Source organism: Electrophorus electricus, chromosome 7, assembly GCF_041902795.1.
Source record: "Electrophorus electricus isolate QZ-2024a chromosome 7, ASM4190279v1, whole genome shotgun sequence".
NCBI lineage: Eukaryota > Metazoa > Chordata > Actinopteri > Gymnotiformes > Gymnotidae > Electrophorus > Electrophorus electricus.
In genome coordinates, this window is record NC_137503.1 from 10,106,893 (window position 1) to 10,129,483 (window position 22,591).

At 45.9% G+C, this 22,591-nt stretch overlaps 1 protein-coding gene across 2 annotated transcripts; it reads left to right on the forward strand.

Annotated features, from left to right (window-relative positions):
- The first annotated feature begins 42 nt into the window (after window positions 1–42).
- Window positions 43–21,593, forward strand: chchd6b (coiled-coil-helix-coiled-coil-helix domain containing 6b). 2 transcript variants are annotated; one of them, XM_081717563.1, is made up of 8 exons: window positions 43–253; window positions 1,526–1,619; window positions 1,857–1,905; window positions 3,631–3,778; window positions 7,846–7,929; window positions 13,631–13,701; window positions 15,551–15,686; window positions 18,137–19,748. In XM_081717563.1, the coding sequence occupies exons 1-8, from the start codon at window positions 170–172 to the stop codon at window positions 18,221–18,223; spliced, it is 753 nt and encodes a 250-aa protein (XP_081573689.1). In that variant the 5' UTR covers window positions 43–169; the 3' UTR covers window positions 18,224–19,748. The 2 variants fall into 2 exon arrangements, with proteins under 2 accessions (XP_081573689.1, XP_026853081.2); XM_026997280.3 differs by lacking the exon at window positions 18,137–19,748 and adding an exon at window positions 21,358–21,593 and having other exon boundaries at window positions 45–253.
- The last annotated feature ends 998 nt before the right edge of the window (window positions 21,594–22,591 follow it).

A 22,591-nucleotide genomic window follows, 5' to 3' on the forward strand; every position in this document is an offset into this window, starting at 1 on the left:
TGAAGATCGTGTGACTCCGGATAAAAATGCTATTGGATCTTCATGACTGAATCTACCTACACGAATCGAAAATGCTGCCCCGGCTTGGAAAGTGACCTGTACCTTAGAAGTAGAGAGACGAAGCAATTACTTAGCTACAATAACTCATTTGTTGCGCGAATCAAAGGACATGGGAAGCAAAGAAAGCACGACAAGAAAAGTCTCTTATGGTGTGGACGAGGAGGAGAATGTTACCGTTTTGCAAGGAATTAAGGTGAACGAAGAAATGCTAACGCTAGCTAGCTGTTGCGCTGCTTTTGGTTTGTCCAAGTTCATCGTGACATTTAGCAAGCTAGATAGAGAGAGCGCTACTGTTACTGTAATTATCTGGTTGCTCACTAGCTAAGAGTGCTGACTATCAACCTTTTCCTCTACCTTTGTATCCTCTCAACTGTGGTCGTTTTTACATGCGTAAAGTCAACAGAAAAGCTAGCTAGCCATATACATTTTAGATAGATGTCTAGGTAGCTTATATTTGCGTATCAGAAGAGAACTGAATTTCCATTCAGCATTCGCAAGGTTATCACTGCGAGACCAAAAGAGAAAGTGAAATCGCTCGCTTTCATAGGTACCTGGATTATCTTAATCGAGCCTATTGTAATAACAGCAATCTTCACATGCTGGAATTTGCTCATTTGTGCGATCCGTACGCAGTTTCACTTTTAGTCGATGTTTGGTTAGTCACCCCCCCCCCCCCCCCCATGATAAACAACACTGGAAAATCCTGCGGTCTTGAAAGGTCAGATGAGAGCTGGAAGTGAGGTGGTACGTCTGTACTCAGACATCATTTCTACTTCTGTGTGAACGGATGTTGCCATCGATTCAGTCTATTTTGACCCTGCGCACTGCGCTCACCAGCGACCACCAGTGTGCGTTCAGTGGCCATTTGGTGAGGTGCTTCAGCTTGTAGGTGAAGTTTTATAAATGTGTAGTAACCGATGGTAGCTTGACATGCAAAAGTCGATAGTCATCTTCCACTGACTGATTCGTTTCTGATAATAGGATCACTGCTCATCACATATTACACTGCTCATCACATATTATTTAGGTGTACCATTCTCAACGCGGAATTGCATCACTGGCAGCAGTGATACGGTTTTGTGTGTTAAGCCAGTACAAGTTTAACAGAAGTATTGCTTGTTTTTTTGTTTTGTTTTTCATTTTTCCTGTTTTTCTGTGTCACTGCTGTGTGTAATAAAAGTGGCTCCTGTAATAAAGTGGTATCTGCATAAAGTGCAGATGCAGCTAATGATGTCATTCATAGCCATCTTGGAAGATTTTACTGTCTGTCAGTGTGCATGTGGCATAAGGTGTGTAAAAAACTGCAATGTGCATTAATCTCCATTAATGAAGTAGAATCTGTCAGGTGCCTTTCGGATTCCTGTGTCACAATCTATATGTGAGAGCTATGAAGCATATCTGAAAGTCCGTTAACCAAACAGGGAGGGATTTTAGCAGGATTCTGATTCAGTATTCATGTTCCCAGCTGTCTGATGATGTTCTTCAAAGGATGCGGGAGCCAAGTCAGACCTCAGAAAGAACACCGTCCCCGAAACCTGACCGCCAGAAGCCTGATCCAAGTACTTCCCAGCAACTCTCACTACAGCTCTTGCTCACTTAGATTTGGTTCACAAGACTCCTTTGTCCTCTTGCATTCAAATGCTCATAATCCACTTTGTAGTTTTAATGTACTGTTTCATTTGCCTATAGAGAATATTTTTGTCTCCAATTAATGTATTTTTTGTGCCACTTACTGATAATGTGGCAGTGCTGTGATGTGTGGTTGCTGGAATAAGCCCTTATGGTGTGTTCTACAGGCCCAGTGCCACCTTCCATGGCTGAGATGCAGGAGGAGTTAAGGAAACGGTCAGTGTGGCCATTGGCCGTTTTGGCTGTTTTTGTGGTGCTTGTGGTAGGGGTGGGTGACGTATGTTGTCATTATTACGATAAATTCCTTTACAATACTTTTTTTTTCTGACCATGTGGGTGTCATCCATATTTCTACAATATTCACCAGCTGTATGTTTCCATTTAAAAACATTTAGACTAAATATAAAGTGCCAGTAAGCAGCAGCTAGTGGATTTTATATATATATATATATATATATATATATATATATATATATATATATATATATATTGAGTGTAGTGTTTGTGTGTAGTAGTCTGGTGCGATCTGTTTAAGGCAGGGTGTCTAGGTGTTTGTGCTATGTTTGTGGAGCACACACTGCCCGCAGCTGAGATCCACGTTCAGAAGGTCCTCTCTCGTTCTCAGCAGGCAGAATGGCAGGACGACACATTGCTGCTGGCTGATGCCTTAAAGCCTGTGTAGCTGTGGGCTGTTGTGATGTGGCGTGCTCCTCAGCGCCTTTGCTGGGGAAGGGTTGTCGTTCCATTCCTAGTCGGAGCATCGGGTGGCAGAGAGAAGTGGCATGGAGCCTGTGCCAGTTTGATGTGCTCTGGATCCACGCTGCATTGCTCCAGTGCGAAAGGCAGTCTATATGAGAGCGAGAGAGAGAGCGAGAGAGAGCGAGAGAGAGCGAGAGAGAGCGAGAGAGAGAGAGAGAGAGAGAGAGAGAGAGAGAGAGAGAGAGAGAGAGAGAGAGAGAGAGAGGCCAGCAAGACTGCAGCCACATCAACTCCCGCACACCCACCACGACAAGCCGCGGCTGTTGTTCAGGCGTTCCATTCGCTGCAGACGGCCTCAGCGGCTGTAAGATGCACGGTGACATCTGGACCCAGTGTAATGTCAGTGGGGAATGCTTGTGCCACGCCCGCAAGGCAATAAATAATTTTTCTGCGAAGATTGACAGACTTTGACACAGGTCCCCTCGCCCTAAACTTCGCTGCAATGTCGCAGTGTGTTCACGCGTTATAGTCACATGGAAATGGAATGAGAGGGAACTCGTTCCATGTAGTTTTTGTTGTATAATCAAAGGATGGCCATAGGCACTGGACGCCAGCGTTGCCATGACGATGTCGTTGACATTCCCTAGATACTGTTTACTAATGCAGCCCAGTGAAGGCTGCAGGGAGTGGCCCATCAGAGCTGTGTCAGGAGGCAAGCAGGGTCAGAGCCAAAACCTCCTCCAAAACAAGTAGCTTTTTTCAGCGTACTCTTACCTGCTAGGTTTAGTGTGCTCCCGCCACCCCAAAGCATCCAGTCAGTGGTAGCCCTCTGGTTAGAAACTGACCACTGTTGATGGGCTAAAAGAAGTCTGACCAAACTCGTGCATGACAGCAGTTCGGCTATGGACCCCGAACCGCACATGTACAAGCTGCTTCGAGTTAAGTGAAAACAGAAAGCCTAGCTAAGTGGCTGGTCCGATGGCCAAAGGCGAATGACCACAATTCTCCTGCTAAACGCCGCAGCCTGAAGCTCTCATAGAAAAAAAGAAGAAAAAAAAAAAAAAACATCATACAATATCAAAAGTTTGTATCTGGGTAGCCATTCAGTGGCTTTGAAGCCTGCATGTGCGAGTAGCGAAAAGGGCCGGGAGGTCCGCGGCCACAGGTGGGGGGGGCCGGGTGGGGAAGGCGCGTGTGCTTGAGTCTGCAGCTGAAGGGCTCTGTGGGGAGAGGGGGTTGCAGGTATGAGCAGGAGCAGGCTGCGCTCAGGGGCGAGCTGGCACGCATCACCCGCAAGGAGGGAGAGGCCGCCGGAGACGACCTGACCCCCACCGTGCTCCACCCAGAGAGGGCCAGGACCAGTGAGGAGCTGGAGAAAGCGCAGAACCTGGTGAGAGGTGCACGCACGCACACACACACAAGCACACATAAAACGAACCTGCTTTGAACTCAGCTAAATACACGTGAAAGCATCCTCCAGTGGTCAGTCTCTCTCCCCCCCCACACACGAGCTTTTCCCTTTTTCTCTCTGCCTCATTCTGTCGCTTTGTTTCTCTGTCTTTGTTTCTCCATCTCTGTTTCCCTGCCCTCTTAATTGATTTGCTCCATGTCGTTCTTCTCTGCCTGGTGTTAAGTGAGCGTAATGATTATCGAGTGCCGGACACTTCCTCTCCCGAGCTTGTCTGCCGGAGCCATAATGGCGCGGGATTGTAATGAGGCTATTCACCGTGGCTGATTACATTACGCCTCTCCTCCACAGACAGGTGTGTCAACACCAGTTAATGTTCAGATTCGTACAAGAGCGGTCACTCACAGGGCCATATTATCCACTGGTGAGACTCCCCGACGGGCTGTAATTGGAGGTTAGATTATGAGCTCACTGCCTGATCAGATCAGCTTCGTACATGTGTCATAGCCACCATCAAAGGCTTGGGCGTGTCAAATAAATTCTCAGTCACCACTAGATGGCAGCAAAAGCATTAGGGTTTCATTTTATTTATTTATTTATTTATTTATTGCCATTTGCACTTCGGAGTGCTGGAATGTAAGGAGTGGTTCTTTATGGTGAAACTTAATGGAGATGGTGCTTGTGGAGTTTTTTCTAGGTTTTGTCTTCTTTATTTCCCTGCCATGCACAGACACCTTCACTTGCTCACTCCTCTCTGATATCCTTCCAGCTAAACCTTCCCGTCTGTATTTTGCCCCTGTGAAAAAAGAGAAAAGCTTTCATCCACCTGCCACTCTGCCCCTTTGTTGATTACCATTTGCAGAATAAATGAGCATGTCTGCTCTTGCCTTTAAACATATTTGCCCAGCGGAGCTCCCGAGCTACGCGCAGGTCTGCCGGGTCGTCAAGGGAGGTGCGAACAGAAGCTTTGCTCAGTAGAAGCGACACAAAGGCGAAGGGAGCGCAGCACGCCAAGGACACAAGCCCAGAGAGCAGGCTAGGAGGTGAGGAAGAGGAGGCAGAAGCCGGCAGGCTCCGGGATGGAGAACGGAGAAATAACGTCGGAGCGGCAGCCCCACGGAAAGGGCGGATGTGGCGCTGATGAGATTTAAATGCATGCAGAGAGAAGGAGTTTGCCATGCTTGGCGTAGCGTCGCTTGTTAGCTGTGAGCGAGGGAAAGAGAGTGAGAGAGTGCGATCACTCTGGGGAGAGACAGAGAGAATGGAGAACGTGCTGTCTGTCAACTATAGGAATTCGAGAGGGAGAGAGAGAGAGAAATTATTGGTGAAGGATTTCATTTTGCAGAATTTTCACAATTGTATTAAAATTTGGTTAAAATGCACTGCGTGGAAGTTGGAGTTGTCAAATGTGGTCAGACTGGCAGCGTCTCTGTGCCCCCTGCTTCAGTTTCTCTCTTTCTCTCGCACTCTTTTCCTCTCTCCATCCCCAACACACACACACACACACTCAAGTAGCTTTCCACAAAATTTCTCTGAGCATTTTGTACTATTATGGAAGCACTTATAATCATGATTACAAGTGCAAGTGAAAAGAGTCTGTTTCCTGTGGTCGAGGTATTCATGCTGAATCATGTTTGAAAAAAAAAAACCTCACTCACTCACTTTCTCTCACACATACACACACACACACACACACACACACATATATGTATATAAATGCACTTTTTCAACTGCTGTGTGTAGCGCTTCAGTAGAGTCTGAAACAATACAGTAGTACATCAGAAGCTGGCTGGTGATATGTGTGTGGTAATATGTGCTAAGGCGATGTGGTTGCCTGATGGTTAGCACAGCTGCAGTTGCCAGGGTTTAACTCCTAAATGTACAGGTTCCCTTCCAGGCACAGCGTTTCCTCCCACAAAGGTGTGGGTGTTACCACAAATGGTGTCTCTAAGTTGGCCTGGTTTGTGCACGCATTTGTCTTGCAGTGGACTGGTTCCTGCTTGGTCTGCCCTCTCTGAGGTTGGTTCTGAACCCAGTGCTGCTGGGATAGACTCTTCCCCACCCCCACACACCCCCCGACCCTGAACTGGGTCAAGTAGGTTTTGAATGTATAATATTTAGTAGTAAATGTACTAGTAAAGCACGTTTGCCCGTCTGTCATCTGAAATATTTCATTTATTTGAGGTCTTTCATCAGCTGTGCTAGCAAAGTGCTTATATACACACACATGTATGTCACAGTGGCCCGGACAGGGTCTGGAGAAGAATCTCGCGTGTGCGTGTCACATGAGGCCGGGCTATTTATTTGAGCAGGGTGGCCTGTTATCTAGGCTTTAATCATGCACGGATACTTTACCTTCATTTCATCAGCGCTGACTCTCGCGTAGCCCATTGGCTTTGTTGGCACAGTGACGCCACCTAGCTCAACTCAACATCCCCTCCGCCCCCCCAATCCTTTCGTTCTCTGTTTGTACCCTCCTTTTCCGAGGCTCGTTCCCCGTTCCCCTGCGTTCCGCGCCTCATCCTGGGGGTCTCCTCGCACCGTAACGTCTCTCCTTTTTCTCTGTCTCATTTCCTCCCACACGCCCTCCCTCACCGCTCTCAGGAGCAGCCGGCTGAGCTGAACGCTTGGCTAAGCAGAAGCTGCTCCCTATTAATCTTACTCTTCTCTCTCTTTATTCAAATGGCATGTTTTCATTGTGCATTATAACAGAATGGAAGTGCGAGGGTGTATATATACACACACACACACACACACACACACACACACACACACATGCGCGTGCGCGCACACGCATGCATGCTTGCACACGTACACAGATGATACCTCCATCACAACACTTTTGGAGCTATTCAGCTAGAAAATTGCACATCATCTGCATAGTGAAGTGAATGGAACCTTCCTGCCAGCAAACACTAACTGAATGAAGAAAAATGAGCAGTGTGATTACACTGTATGTAATTGTGCTTGTGTGTGTGTGTGTGGTTAGGCCATTGTGTAGTGTTTCATTTAAGCGTCACCCAAGCAGTAGATGTCTGTTCCAAAGGTGGTGTCCCAGTGAAGAAAGGTAATGGCTACACACACATTTGCAGGGCTGCAATAATGGGCCAACAGCAGGTAAATGGATCAGGAACAGAGCTGAAATGAAGTGCAGTACGGGGATGAGGCGTAACGATGCAGCCCTGTCATTGTTCCAAGCTCTCATCTCATCTGTTTGAAGTAATAGTGTCATTTCAGTAAACATTTGACCTCAGTCATTGTAATTCTGTTGCGTTTAGCTGCTTTGTCTGCCAGTGATCAGTTCTGTTGCTTAAGTTTTGAAAGGGCTGCTCTTTTTCTTTTTCTGTCTCTCTGTACAGTTGTCTGTTTATGTTTCTTTATCTATTTTAATCATTTCTCTTTTCTTCTGTTCTCGCATGCTGCGAAGCTTATGATGTCCTGACTGGCTTTGTAAGGCAGCCTGAGAGTGTGTGTCTGTGTGTGTGTGTGTGTTTGTGTCTGGGTGTGGGTCTCAGGTACATCTCACTTCATACTTCAACCACTCACCATGTGGCTGGGAAGGCACTTTCATGCCAACATGTAGCTGGTGTCCAATTATTTCTGCTTCTTGTGCTGATCTAAGATCAGCTCTGTCTGGCTTTGCTAAACCATGAATCCCTCCAAAAGAGCGTGAGAACTGGTCTTCAGTTGTCCTCTGTGACCGTTACGCACCTGACAACATTCCACTCGTCACGTTCAGTGACATGTGGACTTCAGACTTCTTCCGTATGACATGGGCGTTGCCCAGGGAAATGTCCAAACACCGGCGCGGCTTTTGCACTGACTGAAACTGCTGCAGTGAGATGGGCAGAGTGAAAGGTGTTTTGTGGGAGTTTGGGTAGTTGTGTGAAGCGGTGCGCGAGACCACATTGTAATTCTAGGAAACTACATGGAATGCAGCTCTGCTTAAATGGGAAATGTCAGAACCGAGATTGAATACCTATAAATGTTTTTGTCTATGGCTTATTCTCTCTCTCTCTCTCTTTCTGTCTCTCTCTATCCCCCTCAAGGCAAGACAGCTTGCGAGGAAAGATGCTGAGCTGAGGCATCTGGCAGCATTCTACAAAGAACAACTACAGCTGATGGAGAAGAAGGTACCCCCCCCCCCCCCCCCACGCACACACAGAGTCCAACTCGGAGATAAAACAAATTAGAACAAAGAGCAGCTCCTAAATCAACAGCTCCCTTAACTGGGTGAGAACTGTGTGTTCAGGACGCTGTTGTCCAAACCCTTGCCCTGCTCGTGTGGTGTGGAAGGCGTCCGGCTGGGCGGACCACCGATATGCTGCCCTTCTGGTCACATTTCCATTCTAGAAGCTTTTGCAAATGGAAAATGTTGGTAAAACATTACAAATTGGTTGATTATAAACATGTTTTTAAGCGCTAAAGTAATTTTCTCTTAAAAATCACTTTGATGGGAACATGACAGTTGTTGTACCTGTTGGGAGCCTCGTCAGTATGACCCAGGAAGTGCTTTTGGGCCTAGCCAACCCTCCCGCCTTTCCTTTTGCTCGATTGGGTGTGCGTGTTCGGCCGTGAAGGCCCAGCAGCGACTGCGGTCCGGTTTTGGTCCAGTCAGCTCGCACCGTGCCACGTCCGTGAGCCATGCTTTTTTGCCATCACAGGAAGGCGCCCAGGAGAACTTGTATTAGCAGCAGGGAGGGAGATGTATTATAAGTTAAGGTCAAATGAATGTGTTGAATGTACCAGAGGAGTGCTTCCTGTCTGGAGGTCACCACGGTGATGCTCGTGATGGAGGAAGCATTGTGCCATCGGTCACCGCATGGGGATGTTCCCGCAGGAGGGAGCGCTCTCCGTAACAGCCTCGAGCGCGGGGCGGACGCGGATGTCATCAGCACGCCCGTCCTTCGGGGGATAAAGGGAAGTAGCGGAAGGAAACGCAGGCAGAAGAGAGAGAGCGGAGAGCGAGTAATAAGGTTAGGAAGTTCGGAAGTCCAGATGGAGGTGTTGCAGACAGAAATGCAGGCGAAGAGGGTATGTAACGTGATGGTGTTACCAGTACCGCTTAATGGTGCAAAAGCGAGAGAAGCAAAAGACTCTGACAGGAAGGACTATGACCTCCTGCCTTGTGGGCATGCCCTGCTGGGAGCGCAGGAGAGAGGTGAAGCGCGGTCGTGTTCTCGTCTGCCTCGCGGGCACGTCCTGCGGGGTCGCTTTCTCCTGCCCGTAAAGCGACCTTTGAAGATGGCAACGTCGAGTGCTTGGTGTTTTTTCCTGCGAACATGTTCACGCACCTCCGTAGTTCTGTGAAGACTGGTATTCAAACTGACACAGTGACAGGCTGATGCTGGCCTGCTGGGCTGAGATGAAAAAGGGAGCCAAGAACAAATGGCAGCAACTGGACTGGCAGTACATTTTAAAATGTTTAAAGAAAAATGTTGGTTATACCATGGAAATGATATGTTTATTGTTTATTTGGGTTGAGCTTTATGTAATGTATGAAACATCTAATATTAAACATAAGGGGGCACTGGCATTAGTGTGTAATTTTGTGCAATAGTTTTGATATGTTTTCTTTCGGGAGGTAAAGAAAGCTGCTTCAGGCCAGATTTCCTCAAGAAAAACTTGACAAACCCATAAATAATGGAACTACTTCTGTTCTGTTCCAGTTTGCGAAGCCGTGCATATTATGCCTTGTGACTTCTTTCAGTTTAGCAGCTCTTTATTGACTCACCGTTAGCTTTCTGTTTCCTCATCTCCGCGAGAGCGAGCTTCGAGTCGTAACATCCCTCTATTACAAGCGTGATTTAGTCAGATACATCTGACGAGGGAGAACACGGGCCTCGAGCTTTGCTTACACTATTAGCAAAGATAATTCCACCATTGTTCGGCGCGAAGGCGGCGACGGCGAGCGAGAGAGCTGAGTGTGGACGAGAGAGAGCGCGAGCGTGCGCACTTGTCTCGCAGCGTGTTTGTTTGGCGCCACTGCAGTGAAATGGAGCAGAGATATTGGCTGCTGAGCCTCACCAGGGCTGCGGCTCTGTTTGAACAGGGAACGAAGCTCCGAGCCGAATTGTTTCGCTCTCTTTTCTTTTCTTCTCCCTCCTCTTTATTCTTGCACACCTTCATAAGCACAGTGCCTGTGTTCCCTTATCGTCCCGTAGCATTCTGGGTATTTAACGTTTGAGTAAACTGTTTAAACGCTACAGTTAGCACTGCAGAGAGACAGAGAGATGAGATAAAGGAGGAGAAACGGACAACAGAGACCGTTTTCTCTTTCAGAGGGCAGTACGGTGTCCTCTTTCTTGTCTTTTCGATGCTTTTTGTGGTTAAGTAAGCAAAGTTTATCTGTGAATTGACATGAGAAGCGTGATTTGTAGATGCAGATTAAAGTGCCGTTACGGTACACGACTAACTCTAATCTGGGTGTGAATCACTGTTAATTCTAGATTAAAGTGCCGTTACGGTACACGACTAACTCTAATCTGGGTGTGAATCACGGTTAATTCTAGATTAAAGTGCCGTTACGGTACACGACTAACTCTAATCTGGGTGTGAATCACGGTTAATTCTAGATTAAAGTGCCGTTACGGTACACGACTAACTCTAATCTGGGTGTGAATCACGGTTAATTCTAGATTAAAGTGCCGTTACGGTACACGACTAACTCTAATCTGGGTGTGAATCACGGTTAATTCTAGATTAAAGTGCCGTTACGGTACACGACTAACTCTAATCTGGGTGTGAATCACGGTTAATTCTAGATTAAAGTGCCGTTACGGTACACGACTAACCCTAATCTGGGTGTGAATCACTGTTAATTCTAGATTAAAGTGCCGTTACGGTACACGACTAACCCTAATCTGGGTGTGAATCACTGTTAATTCTAGATTAAAGTGCCGTTACGGTACACGACTAACCCTAATCTGGGTGTGAATCACTGTTAATTCTAGATTAAAGTGCCGTTACGGTACACGACTAACTCTAATCTGGGTGTGAATCACTGTTAATTCTAGATTAAAGTGCCGTTACGGTACACAACTAACCCTAATCTGGGTGTGAATCACTGTTAATTCTAGATTAAAGTGCCGTTACGGTACACGACTAACCCTAATCTGGGTGTGAATCACTGTTAATTCTAGATTAAAGTGCCATTTTGGTACGCGACTAACTCTAATCTGGGTGTGAATCAGTTAATGTCTGCTGCAGTATACACTGCACATAAGACTATTTGTCCCTTTATATGACGGTTCTTCATTATTGTATTACAGCCAAAAGAAAGAATTGTATGTTTCTGTTCTTCTCTCTCTCTCTCTCTCTCACTCATTCACTCATTCACTCACTCACTCACTTTGCTGCTCTGTGATGTTACAGAACAAACATTTTCACAGCAGCTTTGCTCTGACTTTGAACCCAATTAGGGCAAGACAGACACCCTATAGTCTATTTACCTCAGCACAGAAATTTTACACTTGCACACACTTAGACACACAAGCACAGAGTGCGTCTGCACACTGGCCACCAAAGACGCTTCCTTTTTTTAAAGCTGCTTCCTTCATTTTCTTTTTCCATCCCTCGCTCTATTGAGTCGAGCCCTTTAATCTCTCTTCCGTTGACATGTATGCGTCACCCTGCAAGGGAGAGGGGTGTGTATGCACGTTCAGAAAGTTTTGATCGACAGCTCAAACACACTGTGAGATTCAGCATACAAACACACTAATCCAGCATGCCCTTTGTTAAATTCAGTAATCCCGAGCGTGCCGCAGGTACGCGCACGCTCTCACACACGCGCATACACCTAATCCTGGGGGGTCATCTCTCTGCCATCATTCCGTTTCCTGTCCAAATTTACGTTGCTTTCGTATAACCTCATGTGTGTGTGTGTGTGTGTGTGTGTGTGTGTGTGTGTGTGTGTGCACGCTTATGTGCATCTGCATCTACCCCTGTGTTTTGTCGCCACTTTTTAAATTGCTCTCTTAAGCGCAGATGCTTTTTAACTGAGGATAATAACATCAGACCCAACAGCTTATCTCTCATGGATGAGCTCTTTGGAGAAGGGGCTGTCGCAGTGACGCGCACCCCAGCGAGATAGTACTTTAAGTGGGCCGCAGCAGTGACGGGCTCCCCCTCTCAACCTCCATCTCCATCCGCACCCCCAGCTTACGCTTCAAATCCACGGCACTGCACTCCATCTCGTATTCATTTCTTTTCATGCCTCGGGAAGAGATAGCGGTGCATTCTCATTCCACGTTCCACCTTGCTGAATAGGTCTGTGCCTTTTTCATTTCATCTGACGTAAACATTGCGCAAGGCTCGGTGGAAGGTAACGTAAACCTGCCTTGCCGCCTCAACTGCGGTGGCGCACCGTTTTAATTAAAGAGCGGCGCCACCCCAAGTCACCCACAGCGGCGCCACCCCAAATCTGCCCCTTCTGCCTGATTCTGCTCCGGGCTGCATGTTGCTACCTTCGTGGATTAGATTACGGCTAATCCACTTTAGTCTGGAGATTGCAGAATCCCCCCAAGAATCTCTTCCGGCGGCTGGGCGCGGGCGTCGGCGGCCTTGTAGGTGTAGGTTTTAAACGGGTTTCGGTGGAATGAACGCACAGCGGGGGGGGGGGGAGTGGGGGGCAGAGAGTCAGATGAAACTGAGAAGCAGAGAGTCTCCCATACGGAGCAGCTGGAATGAACCCTCCTCATATTTCCACCCTCAGAGACTTAAACGGTGAGAGAGGAGGATCATGGGAGGATCATAACTGTGAAATGTTAAAATGAACTTCCTCCCTCCACAAGTCCTGGGAATTTAATGGCAAGATATTGCACGATGGCTCCAGATTGCAGCACTTTTCCTGCTCTTGTTCCACAGTTATTCTGCTTTCTCCATTGCCCACTTGGTATTCCAGATGGGAATGGTGGGAGTAATTATCCGAGTGAATGAGCTAAGCCCGACCGTTTGCACCGTGCGTTTGGGATTAGGACTGAGATTGGGGTTTTAGCGCTGCTCTGCTAACTGCCTCGTGGCACTCTGCCTTTTAATTGTTTTATGTGACACAAGATACTTAATATGGCAAAAGATTTACGTCTCTTGGAATTATCACTTAAATGACTTCTAATTCTCGCAGAGTCGAAGATTAAAATGTATTAATTTAAACACAGCGGTCACTCAGCAACATGTTGACAGTGCATCACTATTTGGTCAAACTGTTGTCCAAGATGTGAAACAAAGTGCATTCTTTTTAGAATGAAGAAGGAGGCTTTCTTTCTTTCTTTCTCGCTGTGGTTAACTGTAATGGTGCTGCTGTTCCAGCTCTGTAATGTGTTTTATGATGTGTTGTGGTGAGTAGATAAAGTCAAATGGAGGCGGAATAACCTGCCGCACACTTTAGTCCCAGTGCTGCTTTCTCTCCCTTTCTCCCTCTGCTCTCTAATGCTCTCTTCTTTTCTCTCGCTCCCTCTCTCTCTCACTCCCTCTCCCTGAGCAGTAATTGCAGTTTGAATGCCACTGCTTGTCTCACTGAATAAAACTTTACTGCGCTTCTCAAGCCTGCTCTGACGCACCGATGAGCTGCTGGAGGTGCAGGTGTTCTTTATTGCCTTAGTTTAACAGGGCTGTGGCCATGGTCACCGCCCCGCTCCTCCCCAACACCTCCGCCCCGCTCCTCCCCAACACCTCCGCTACACTGCACTCCTGCCTTTTCCCAGGAGTATTTCACAAAGTTCTTCAGACAAACACGCCTCTTCACACTCCAGGTTCGCATTGCAAACAGCGCAAACCCGCGAAGCAACAGGACATCTGAAAGCTCCGTGTCTGTGTTTGTCTCCTTGTCTCTAATAGAACATGGACTACTACCAGCAGACGTCACAGATGTACAGCAAGGAGGCGGCTAAGGCCGAGGCCAGCGTGGAGTAAGTGGAGCAGCAACTATCACCCTTTCCCCATCCTCCGCACAATGCCGAGCTCAGCCAGCAGGGGGCAGCATGGAGAACGGTGGGAATGGTAATCGACAGTGACGGATGGCTGCTGAGCGGTTTTCCTCTGAGAATCTCTCTCTCTCTCTCTCTCTCTCTCTCTCTCTCTCTCTCTCTCTCTCTCTCTCTCTCTCTCTCTCTCTCCCTCTCCCTGTCTCTCTCCTCTTTTGCCTTGACTGATTCTTTCCCCCCCTCTTTCCTCCCGCGCTCACACACCCGTTGCATTTGACTGAAATGAAGTTTGAGGTGTTGATCAGCCAAACTGAGAACTGGCTGGAATGAGCGTTTTGAAGTGCTGGTTGTCATGGCATTCCTTGGAGATTCTCTGTATCTCTAACAGTGTTTTAAAGCATGAGTCACCAAGCTATCTGTGAACAGCATCAATAACAGATTCGACTCTGTGTGTGCGTGCGTGTGTGTGCCTAAGAGGGAGAGCAGGGTAGTTGTAATCTGTAGTGTAGCGGTTTCCTGGTCAGTAGAGGGAGGGACAAGTGAAGCCAATTAAGCTGCACATACTCTGCTCTTTCTCTGCACAAACACATTCATTACATCAGACAGGGGGTCAATTTCAGCACGTGTGTGTGTGTGTGTGTGTGTGTGTGTGTGTGTGCACGCGTGCGCACAGAGAGAGAGAGAGAGAGAGACAGAGAAGCATGAAGAAGTATTTCTCACCGTGTCTCGATTCTTCGGCTCCTCACAGTGGTCCATTTGTCCGTTCTGCCTGTCCCCTCCTGCCAGCGCTCTGGTTCATTCCTTCACATCCTTCTCTTCATGCTCCGCCTCCCACCCCCGCTCTCTCTGACCTGAGCCGAGGTGGAGTGTGCGAATATGTGAGCGGACGCGTCCCTTCATCAGTGGAGGACGGCAGCTCTCCGGTGACGGGCCTGCGCCGGCTTCGGCGACTCCTCTAATTCAGCATCGCCGAGCCCATGGCAAATGAGTGGAGCGTTTCGCAAATGCAGGAGACAGCCGCTAACCCCCACCACCACCCCCACCCCGACCCCCACCCCACCCCTCTCCTCTGGGCACCTGAAGTGGCTGGACTGGCCCCTCTCACATGAGCAGCATGTCGAGATGCGTGGAGGTGTGAGAATGCAAAAACAGAATGGAGATCTGGTGTGAAGTGTGAAGGGTCTGTATAAAGGGCACGGTGCACGTGAGCTAAGATGTGCTGATTTGTTCCCACTTCAGGCCTGTAGAAATATTAGTAACAGAAACATACGTGTGTTCAGTAAGCATTTACAAGACCGTGCACACATTGTATTTTCATTAAACTGCTATTTTACACACTTGTATTAAACAGCCTCTAGGGCTTCTCCATCTGATGTCCTTTTTATCTTAAATTGATAGACTGGAGAGAGAGTGAGTGTGGGAGTGAGTGTGTGGGTGTGTATGTGCATGCATTGAGAGTTATTTATCGATCAGTGTATTATGAGTTTGATATTGGGATTTGATTAATATTCAGTGCTGGCCTATTCATCAGCTAGACCATGTACAGGATGAGCAGAGACACTGGACGTGGTACCATAACATCATTTTAGCAAAGGCCCCAAACACAGTTTCCACAATTATATAACAAAACTAAAACACCATGGTAGCAGGAGATGTAGATAAATGTTGTCTATTTGCATCAATCCAAAGGTCTCCTCAACCCCTCCCTGTGGTGCCACGTCATACCAATAAATGAATCTGCTTGGACACTCTTAACTTTCTTCATTACTTCTGTTTCCATATTTGTAGTTCATTGGTTGCAGTTTTACAATGCTTTTCTGTCTTTTCCATTCAGGCCCAAGCTTACAGTTCCCATCTGTCCTGGGTTGCAGTCTCAATTGCTGAGCTGCTATAAAGAGAACAGACACCAGACTCTGCACTGCTCTGCACTGGCAAAGGAGTACATTAACTGCATCAACTCTGCCAAGAAGGTGTGTACATGTCTGTTTGTGGGTGTGTGTAGCAGGGGTGTAGCTCAGTGTTTAAGGTACTTTGCTAGTAATCAGAAGGTTGCCAGTTCAAGCCCCAACACCATCAGGTTGCCACTGTTGGGCCCCCGAGCAAGGCCCTTAACCCTCAATTGCTCAAGTTGTGTTCAGTCATAATAAGTCGCTTTGGATAAAAACGTCAGCTAAATGCTGAAAGTGTGTGTGTGTGTGTGTGGGTGTTTGTGTTTTTGTGTGCATATTTGAGTATATTTATGTAGATTTTATATGCATTTGTACTTTGTTCTTATGCTCCTCTTGAATAACAACAATGATAATAATAATATTTTTTGTTTTATTATATATAATAAATACTTTTATTTATTTACAAGTATACTAAAGGACACAGTACATGAACATTTAACAACAAAAAAATCTATTAAAAAATGACAAGATGAAATGAAGAGAAAGGAGCTATAGTTTTAAGTAAGAGATAATTAAATTAGTAGATCTAGAGAAAATTGCATATGTTTAGTCACAAGATATTTAGTCAGGGAATAAGTCTGAGGAAAAGCATTAAATGGCATTTTCCCCTGTTGAAGCTCAAATCGTAAAGTGTGTATTTTCTGTGCTTATGTGTGAGAGAATGTTTGTGCATAATGAAACATGTTTTGATCATTTTCTCTGGAGATATTGTAATGCTGTGTTATCTCTGTGTGTGTGTGTGTGTGTGTGTGTGTGTGTGTGTGTGTGTGTGTGTGTGCGCACGCTTTCAGTGCATAAAACCTTTTATCTCTGTGTACAACACGAGGCTCTTTTTAATATGGGCTCACTCATGCATTTTACAGCGGGAGCGAGCACAACAGCTTTCATTAAAGACAGGGTGCGTGCGTGCGTGCGTGCGTGCGTGCGTGCGTGCGTGCGTGGGAGACAGGGGGCGGGTAGCGGTAGCTTGCTTATAGCACGTCTCAAAGAGTGCGCGGGTGAACGGTCAGAGCCCCTGAGCTCTGAGTCTGGCGTGTGGCGTGGCACGATGCCAGGCAGAGCGGGTGGGCTGGCAGCAGGAAGGCTCCAGCGCTACAGCACCCTAGTGCTCCTAATGAGAGCAGAACATCAGAGTCTAGCAGTAAAGAGAGAGACCAGATCACGAAGAAGGAAGAAAAAAAAAAAAAAAAAGCATCTTCACAACCTAGTGCTAATGAGAGCACTGCATTAGAGTCTAATGTTAAAGACAAATCGTAACATCATAAGTATTTAGTGCTAAAGACAAATCAGAATATCCTCAGAGTGCAAAGAGGAGATGATTCATCAGAGCACATCATCACAACCTGCCACTAACCCAGGTTAGGATGTCATGAGTTTTAGTCGTCAAGAGATACCAGGATTTCCTTAAAGTGGTGCTAAAGAGTAATCCTAAAGTCAACAGAGTCTGCCGTTAAAGAGACACCAGAACCTCCGTGGTGTGTAGCGCTAAAAAGAGCTCCGACATCAGAGCGCCACCCCAGAACATGGTGCTAAAGAGAGATCAGTAGAGCCTACTGTTGTCTACTGTACTGCTAAAGCAAGACCGAGAGAATGTCGCAGGCTGCTGAGGAAATGCACCACAGGGAGCAGCGCACATTCCGCCGAGCACGGCCCGGAAAGAGCCCGACGCCGACACGGCGTGATGAAGGCGCACGACCGCTCGCTCTCGTGCTAAAGAAAAGTCATTTAATCCAGCGTTCAGGCTGGAGCGAAAAACACATGCCAAAAAAAGAGACAGAAAGGCTTTGCCATTACTGCCACAGGCAGCACGGCGTCTCCGAGAAGCAGAGAGGAAACGCCATTAAGAGACGGAGTAAACAGAATAATAAGAGAAGCAGGGCAAAGAATAAACATTAAAATGCAGTGCATCTGTGACATTTCCCTCAGCACATTGGGCATGTAATCTAGGCCTTTAGGTGGAGCCTGTCTGTCGATCTCATTCCTGTATTTGTTGGGATTGATGGGCTTTGTTTGGACCATTGTCTTCCTCACTCATGGGTATATTACGGCTTTCCATGAGGGCTACACAGTCGGTGACATTATCTCCGCTTGGATGCCATCCGTTCCTATGCCGTTCCTTGTTTTAAAGCTCAGTGTTACCCGCTCTACCCTCTGAAAGCTGCTAGAGACCTGGCAGCTGCAAATTCGCTGACTAGTAATTTGGGCACCGGGACCAAAAAGAGAATTGCAGAGCCAATGAAGGGACTTATTGTGCATTTGCTTTTTTTTTTTTTTTTTGTTCTGACTGAGTCTTTCTCTTAACCTCTCTCTCCACCTGTCAAGTCAGTTTAATTCAAGGTAGCTTTATTGGCATGACTGTGTCAGGAACAATTTTGCCAGAGCATATGGGATTTAAAGATGGCTGAACATGCTCTGTCTTTTTCTGTCTCTTTCTCTCTCTCTCTCTCTCTCTCTCTCTCCATTTCCATCAGTTGGTTGTTAACTGGACATCTTCATGCAGTCCCCATAAAACGAGGGGATTCTTTCATCCGGCAGTTTCTTCAAAAGGGTGGCTTTAATGGCTGTGGCTAGTGCATAAACACCACACACCACCTCACAAACTGGTGATAAGACCCAGGCGCTGAACGTTTCTATGGGGGGATGACGACAGCATATGAAAGAAAGAGGCAATTTTCTGTTGTTCTGTTGTTTGTGAGAGTGCACATACAAACTCATTAGAGTTGTGTCTGCCCGATACCACGTATTAGAATCAGGTTGATATCAGCAAAAAAAAATGCTGGATCTGATATTGGGTGAGAATTTTTTATTTTTAGACAGCCATTCCCATACAGTCACAAATCCAGCCTGAAAATAGTACAGCAGTGCATGCAGCGCAGCGTCGCGGGTCACGTGATAACAGCCGGTTGATTTGAACAGTTCTCTACGCCTCTGTAGAGTCTAACTATAGCGTTTTATTAACAGTTAAAGCTATTATGTTCAAATCCAAATATCATGAAGCTAATGACTCTGTGGCTTCAGTACATTCAGACTACATCAAGAAGCTGAGAAGCTGCAGAGCATGATGTTAGAGTTTTAAGGTGGACTGGAAAATTTGAATAAGAAACTGGAGAATAAGCTACCTTCTGCTAATTCTGGCCATAGATTTTATTTTTCCAGCTAGAAAGAATAACCATCTTGGAATCGTTATTAGATTACATTTCTATTGGTTTGAAGGAGGGGAAAAAAAGCACAGATGAACTATGGTGTAAATGTCAGGAATCAGTGTGTGAGTGAGCACGGGAATAAGATATAAATAAATAAATAGATAGATAAATAAATAAATAAATAGATAAATAAATATCTCACTAGGAATTACACTCTATGGCAATGGAAGGAAAAATACTTTAGTCTTGTAAACCATTTTTTAAAAATAATGTTATTTATATCATAGCCATGGTATGTGTAAAAATATAGCATATATAATGTATCGCACACAAAAACATTTTCCCAAACTGAATGACAGTTCCACACTGGTTTGTTTGTGTCGATATCAAGCAACATTCAAATTTAAGATACCTGTATCGGATCAGTACAGAAACATTCCTATTGTGCCATCCTTAGTTCTAACAGAACAATGTGCATCTGTGAATAGAACTGCTGTAACTATATAATAAAACTACGATCATAAAAATGCTTAAATGTGGCACATATAAGTATTAGCGCTGTCAAAATTAGCCAAAAATGACGTTTAATCATTCCTTCAAAAAAACAAACAAACCAACAAATACCCATTATAGATTCTGTTTTTCTGCAATACGTCCATAAGAGTGCAGACCAATACAGCGAGAGACATAACTACTGGTATAGATATATTTATTTCAACATAAACACATCTTTTTAACTTTTTGTTGACATGAAATTGTGGTAATTATGTTGCGAAACCTGAGAGCTTGTAGGACCTGATCTGAAAACTTAATAAAATCTATATTTGGATTTGTAATGTGAGAACTTGAAAACTAAAATTTGTATTTTTATATATTTTGACATTAGAACTTGAAGCATTATGAACTTGAAGCAAATGAACATTAAAAATTCACACTTGCAGCAAATATTCTCACAACTGAATCTTTTTTTTTTTTTTTTTTAATTAAAGGAATGTCGAGAGAAATACAGTTCCTTCGCACGCGAATTCATTTTCGGCCCCAACGCCACACAATTCGCGCTCGCGACTTCAGAGCAGGCGGCCTTGACTTCTGGAACGAGCTCTCCGCTGATGTGTCGCGTGGCCGATCTGTGCACGTGTACGGCTGCAGCGAGGGCTCGCAAACGCGGCGGGTGCAGAGGGGGAGGACGAGACGCGAATACCGTCACGGCGAAGGATCAAGTCGCTGGGAGTTCAACGTGCTTGAAGCGGCTGGCCGGCCTTCGATATCTAGTCGGCACGGTAGCCTACGCGTTTGTAGCTTTGGTTTGAAGAAACGGAATGTGCGCGGTGCTCGGCTCTCTGCCATCGTTGTCGCACAGCCATTGCTGAATCATTCGCGCGAGGCGGCATAACCTACGTTGCATTTTCAGTCCACGAACGTGACATTTGTTATGCAGCGCTTTACACGTGGCGAGCAAGGCCCACGGGAGAACGCGCGAGGCGAGACCGCCACAGTAGCGCTGCTAGTCGCAATCGAAATCTGGGTTTTTAAAACAGTTCGATTAAATAATCGAATTAAAGTATCGAACATAGGATTTACGTGGAGAGCAATACTGAGTTCGCTCGTTCCTGCGTGCTAAAGCTTTTTACGGGGCCGTGTCTGTGCTCGAGTGAGGCCGGTCGGTTGGGAGACTTCTTTGTAGGGTTTCAGTGCGAAAACGCAGAAAGATGTGGCGAGCCATTAAAGTAGACCCCTCCAGATATCACCTGCACAAATGTGGCAGTGACTGACGGAGACGATACACACACACGCATACGTGCTTTGTGTCCCATTCCGAATGTGCCTACACGCATCCATTCAATAGCTACGTTTCCTTTCGACTGAGTTTTCACGAAAATTGCTTTAAAATGTTGCGCTTAACAGTGTCTGTCAATATAGGCAGTGGAAATGGAACTTAATGGTAAAATTCTATCTTAAAACGTTACAAGCGTAGCTTATGTTGGCATTTTAAGCATTATAGCAATATTCATTAAAAAAAAACAAAAACACTTGCATGGAAACATGAGCAACGCGTCCTTCTTTAGGCCCGCACGCACGCCATCGCAGTGCTTAATCTGTGTCACTATAACGCAGCATCGGTGCCCCGCCCACCAGATGTAGGAAATGCCATCACAGCTCTGCTTACTGATATTGCGCCTTGAACATTAGTGTAGATATTGCAGAGAGCAACTAGACAGGTAATATGTAATACAGACACACACATACACACACACACACACAGACTCCTTTCTGTAGGATCAGATGAAGTCACTGATCTATCTATCATAGAGGTCACGGCATGGTCAGACTAAAGATGACAAAGCGATGAGTTCTTTTATTACTGCGGTAATAAAGAGGCCGTCTCCCTGTTCCCTCACTCTCTCAGTCACACGGTCTCTCTCTCTGTGCTCCACTCTGGCGTTCTCCCTTGCCCCTGCTCTTCTAACTTGTCTTAATTAATATGCTTTAGTGGATGAAAAAAATGTGTGATGACTGACTGTAAATGGGTTTGTTTCTCTCCTGTGCAGAACCTAAAGGTGAACCATGGATCATGACCGTGATGAAGAGGAAGGCGAGTGATGTGAAGAGCAGTGGCATTTAAACCCAGCATGGATTTCACAGAACCACTTTTAATCTGATTCTGTGAGCGAGGCCTTGTCTATGAGTCCAGGCACACCTGTCCTTGATTTTATTTATATGTATGTGTGTGTGTCTGTGTCTGTGTGTGTGTGTGTGTGTGTGTGTGTGTGTATATATATCTATATATATTATATATATATATATATATATATATATATATATATATATATATATATATATATATATATATATATATTAGAATACATCCTTTTATTTATATATATATATAAATAAAAGGATGTATTCCTGTTTGTGAAAGAATGCAGCAGTCTCTGGTCTTTGGTGCATTATTTGACTGTGGTCTGTGTGTGTGCGCATGTGTTTGTGCATGTGTGTGGGTGGTAGGGGTGGCTGCAGATAATGTCGGTATGCTGTGATATAGCTGGCTTGACAGTAGCACATCTTTCACAATAAAATGCCTGTACTAGCACTCAGTTCAGGGTGAGTACTCAACCTTTGTCCTATAGCGCAAGGTTGCTGTTTTAATGATTCTCTCTGTCTGTGTGCCTCTCTCTTTTTTCCCCAACACGCTCACACAGCACATTAGCATATGCCTAATGACTGTTTTATCACACGTATGATGTGTGAGAATGCTATTACTTCTCTCAAATAAGAGTGCTAACATAAATGCACACACACATATACATACACCTACTCTCTGTCCCACCCTGACGTGTGTACTATTCCCCTCTGAGCTGCTCCTCACTGTAGAGGACCTCTCTCTTTGGAGCTCATCTCCAAAGCCAATTATCTCCTGGAATCCTTAATGAACATGCAAAAGTCTGTTCGGCAGTAACCCTGAACGCTATCAACTTGCACCCCCCCCCCCCCCATTTGTGAGTTCTGTTATTCCGCTCAGCCTCTGTGTAGGAACATCCAGGTAGCTCTTACAAGTCTTGACATCCCTTGTCATTGTTCAGCTAATGTTGCCATAGTAACAGCCGTGTGCCCAAGCGTGTGTGTGTGTGGTCAGTAGACGGGTTCAGAGTAAGTGAGATAACCTTTAGCCCCCAAAGTGCAGTGTTCTCCCCATCACCGATTGCTTTTATTAAATGCCTCTCTCTCCTTACTCTCTTCCTCCCTTTCCACAGCTTTTCTTCCCTTTGTTCGGGTGTGCATCGG

Bases quoted from the DNA above. Each gene is read 5' to 3' on its own strand.
- chchd6b (XM_081717563.1), top strand. From the start codon at position 170: ATGGGAAGCAAAGAAAGCACGACAAGAAAAGTCTCTTATGGTGTGGAC. The intron at 1,906-3,630 runs GTCAGTGTGGCC...AGGGGGTTGCAG, and splicing joins CAGGAGGAGTTAAGGAAACG to GTATGAGCAGGAGCAGGCTG. The intron at 15,687-18,136 runs GTGTGTACATGT...CATTTCCATCAG, and splicing joins GCATCAACTCTGCCAAGAAG to TTGGTTGTTAACTGGACATC.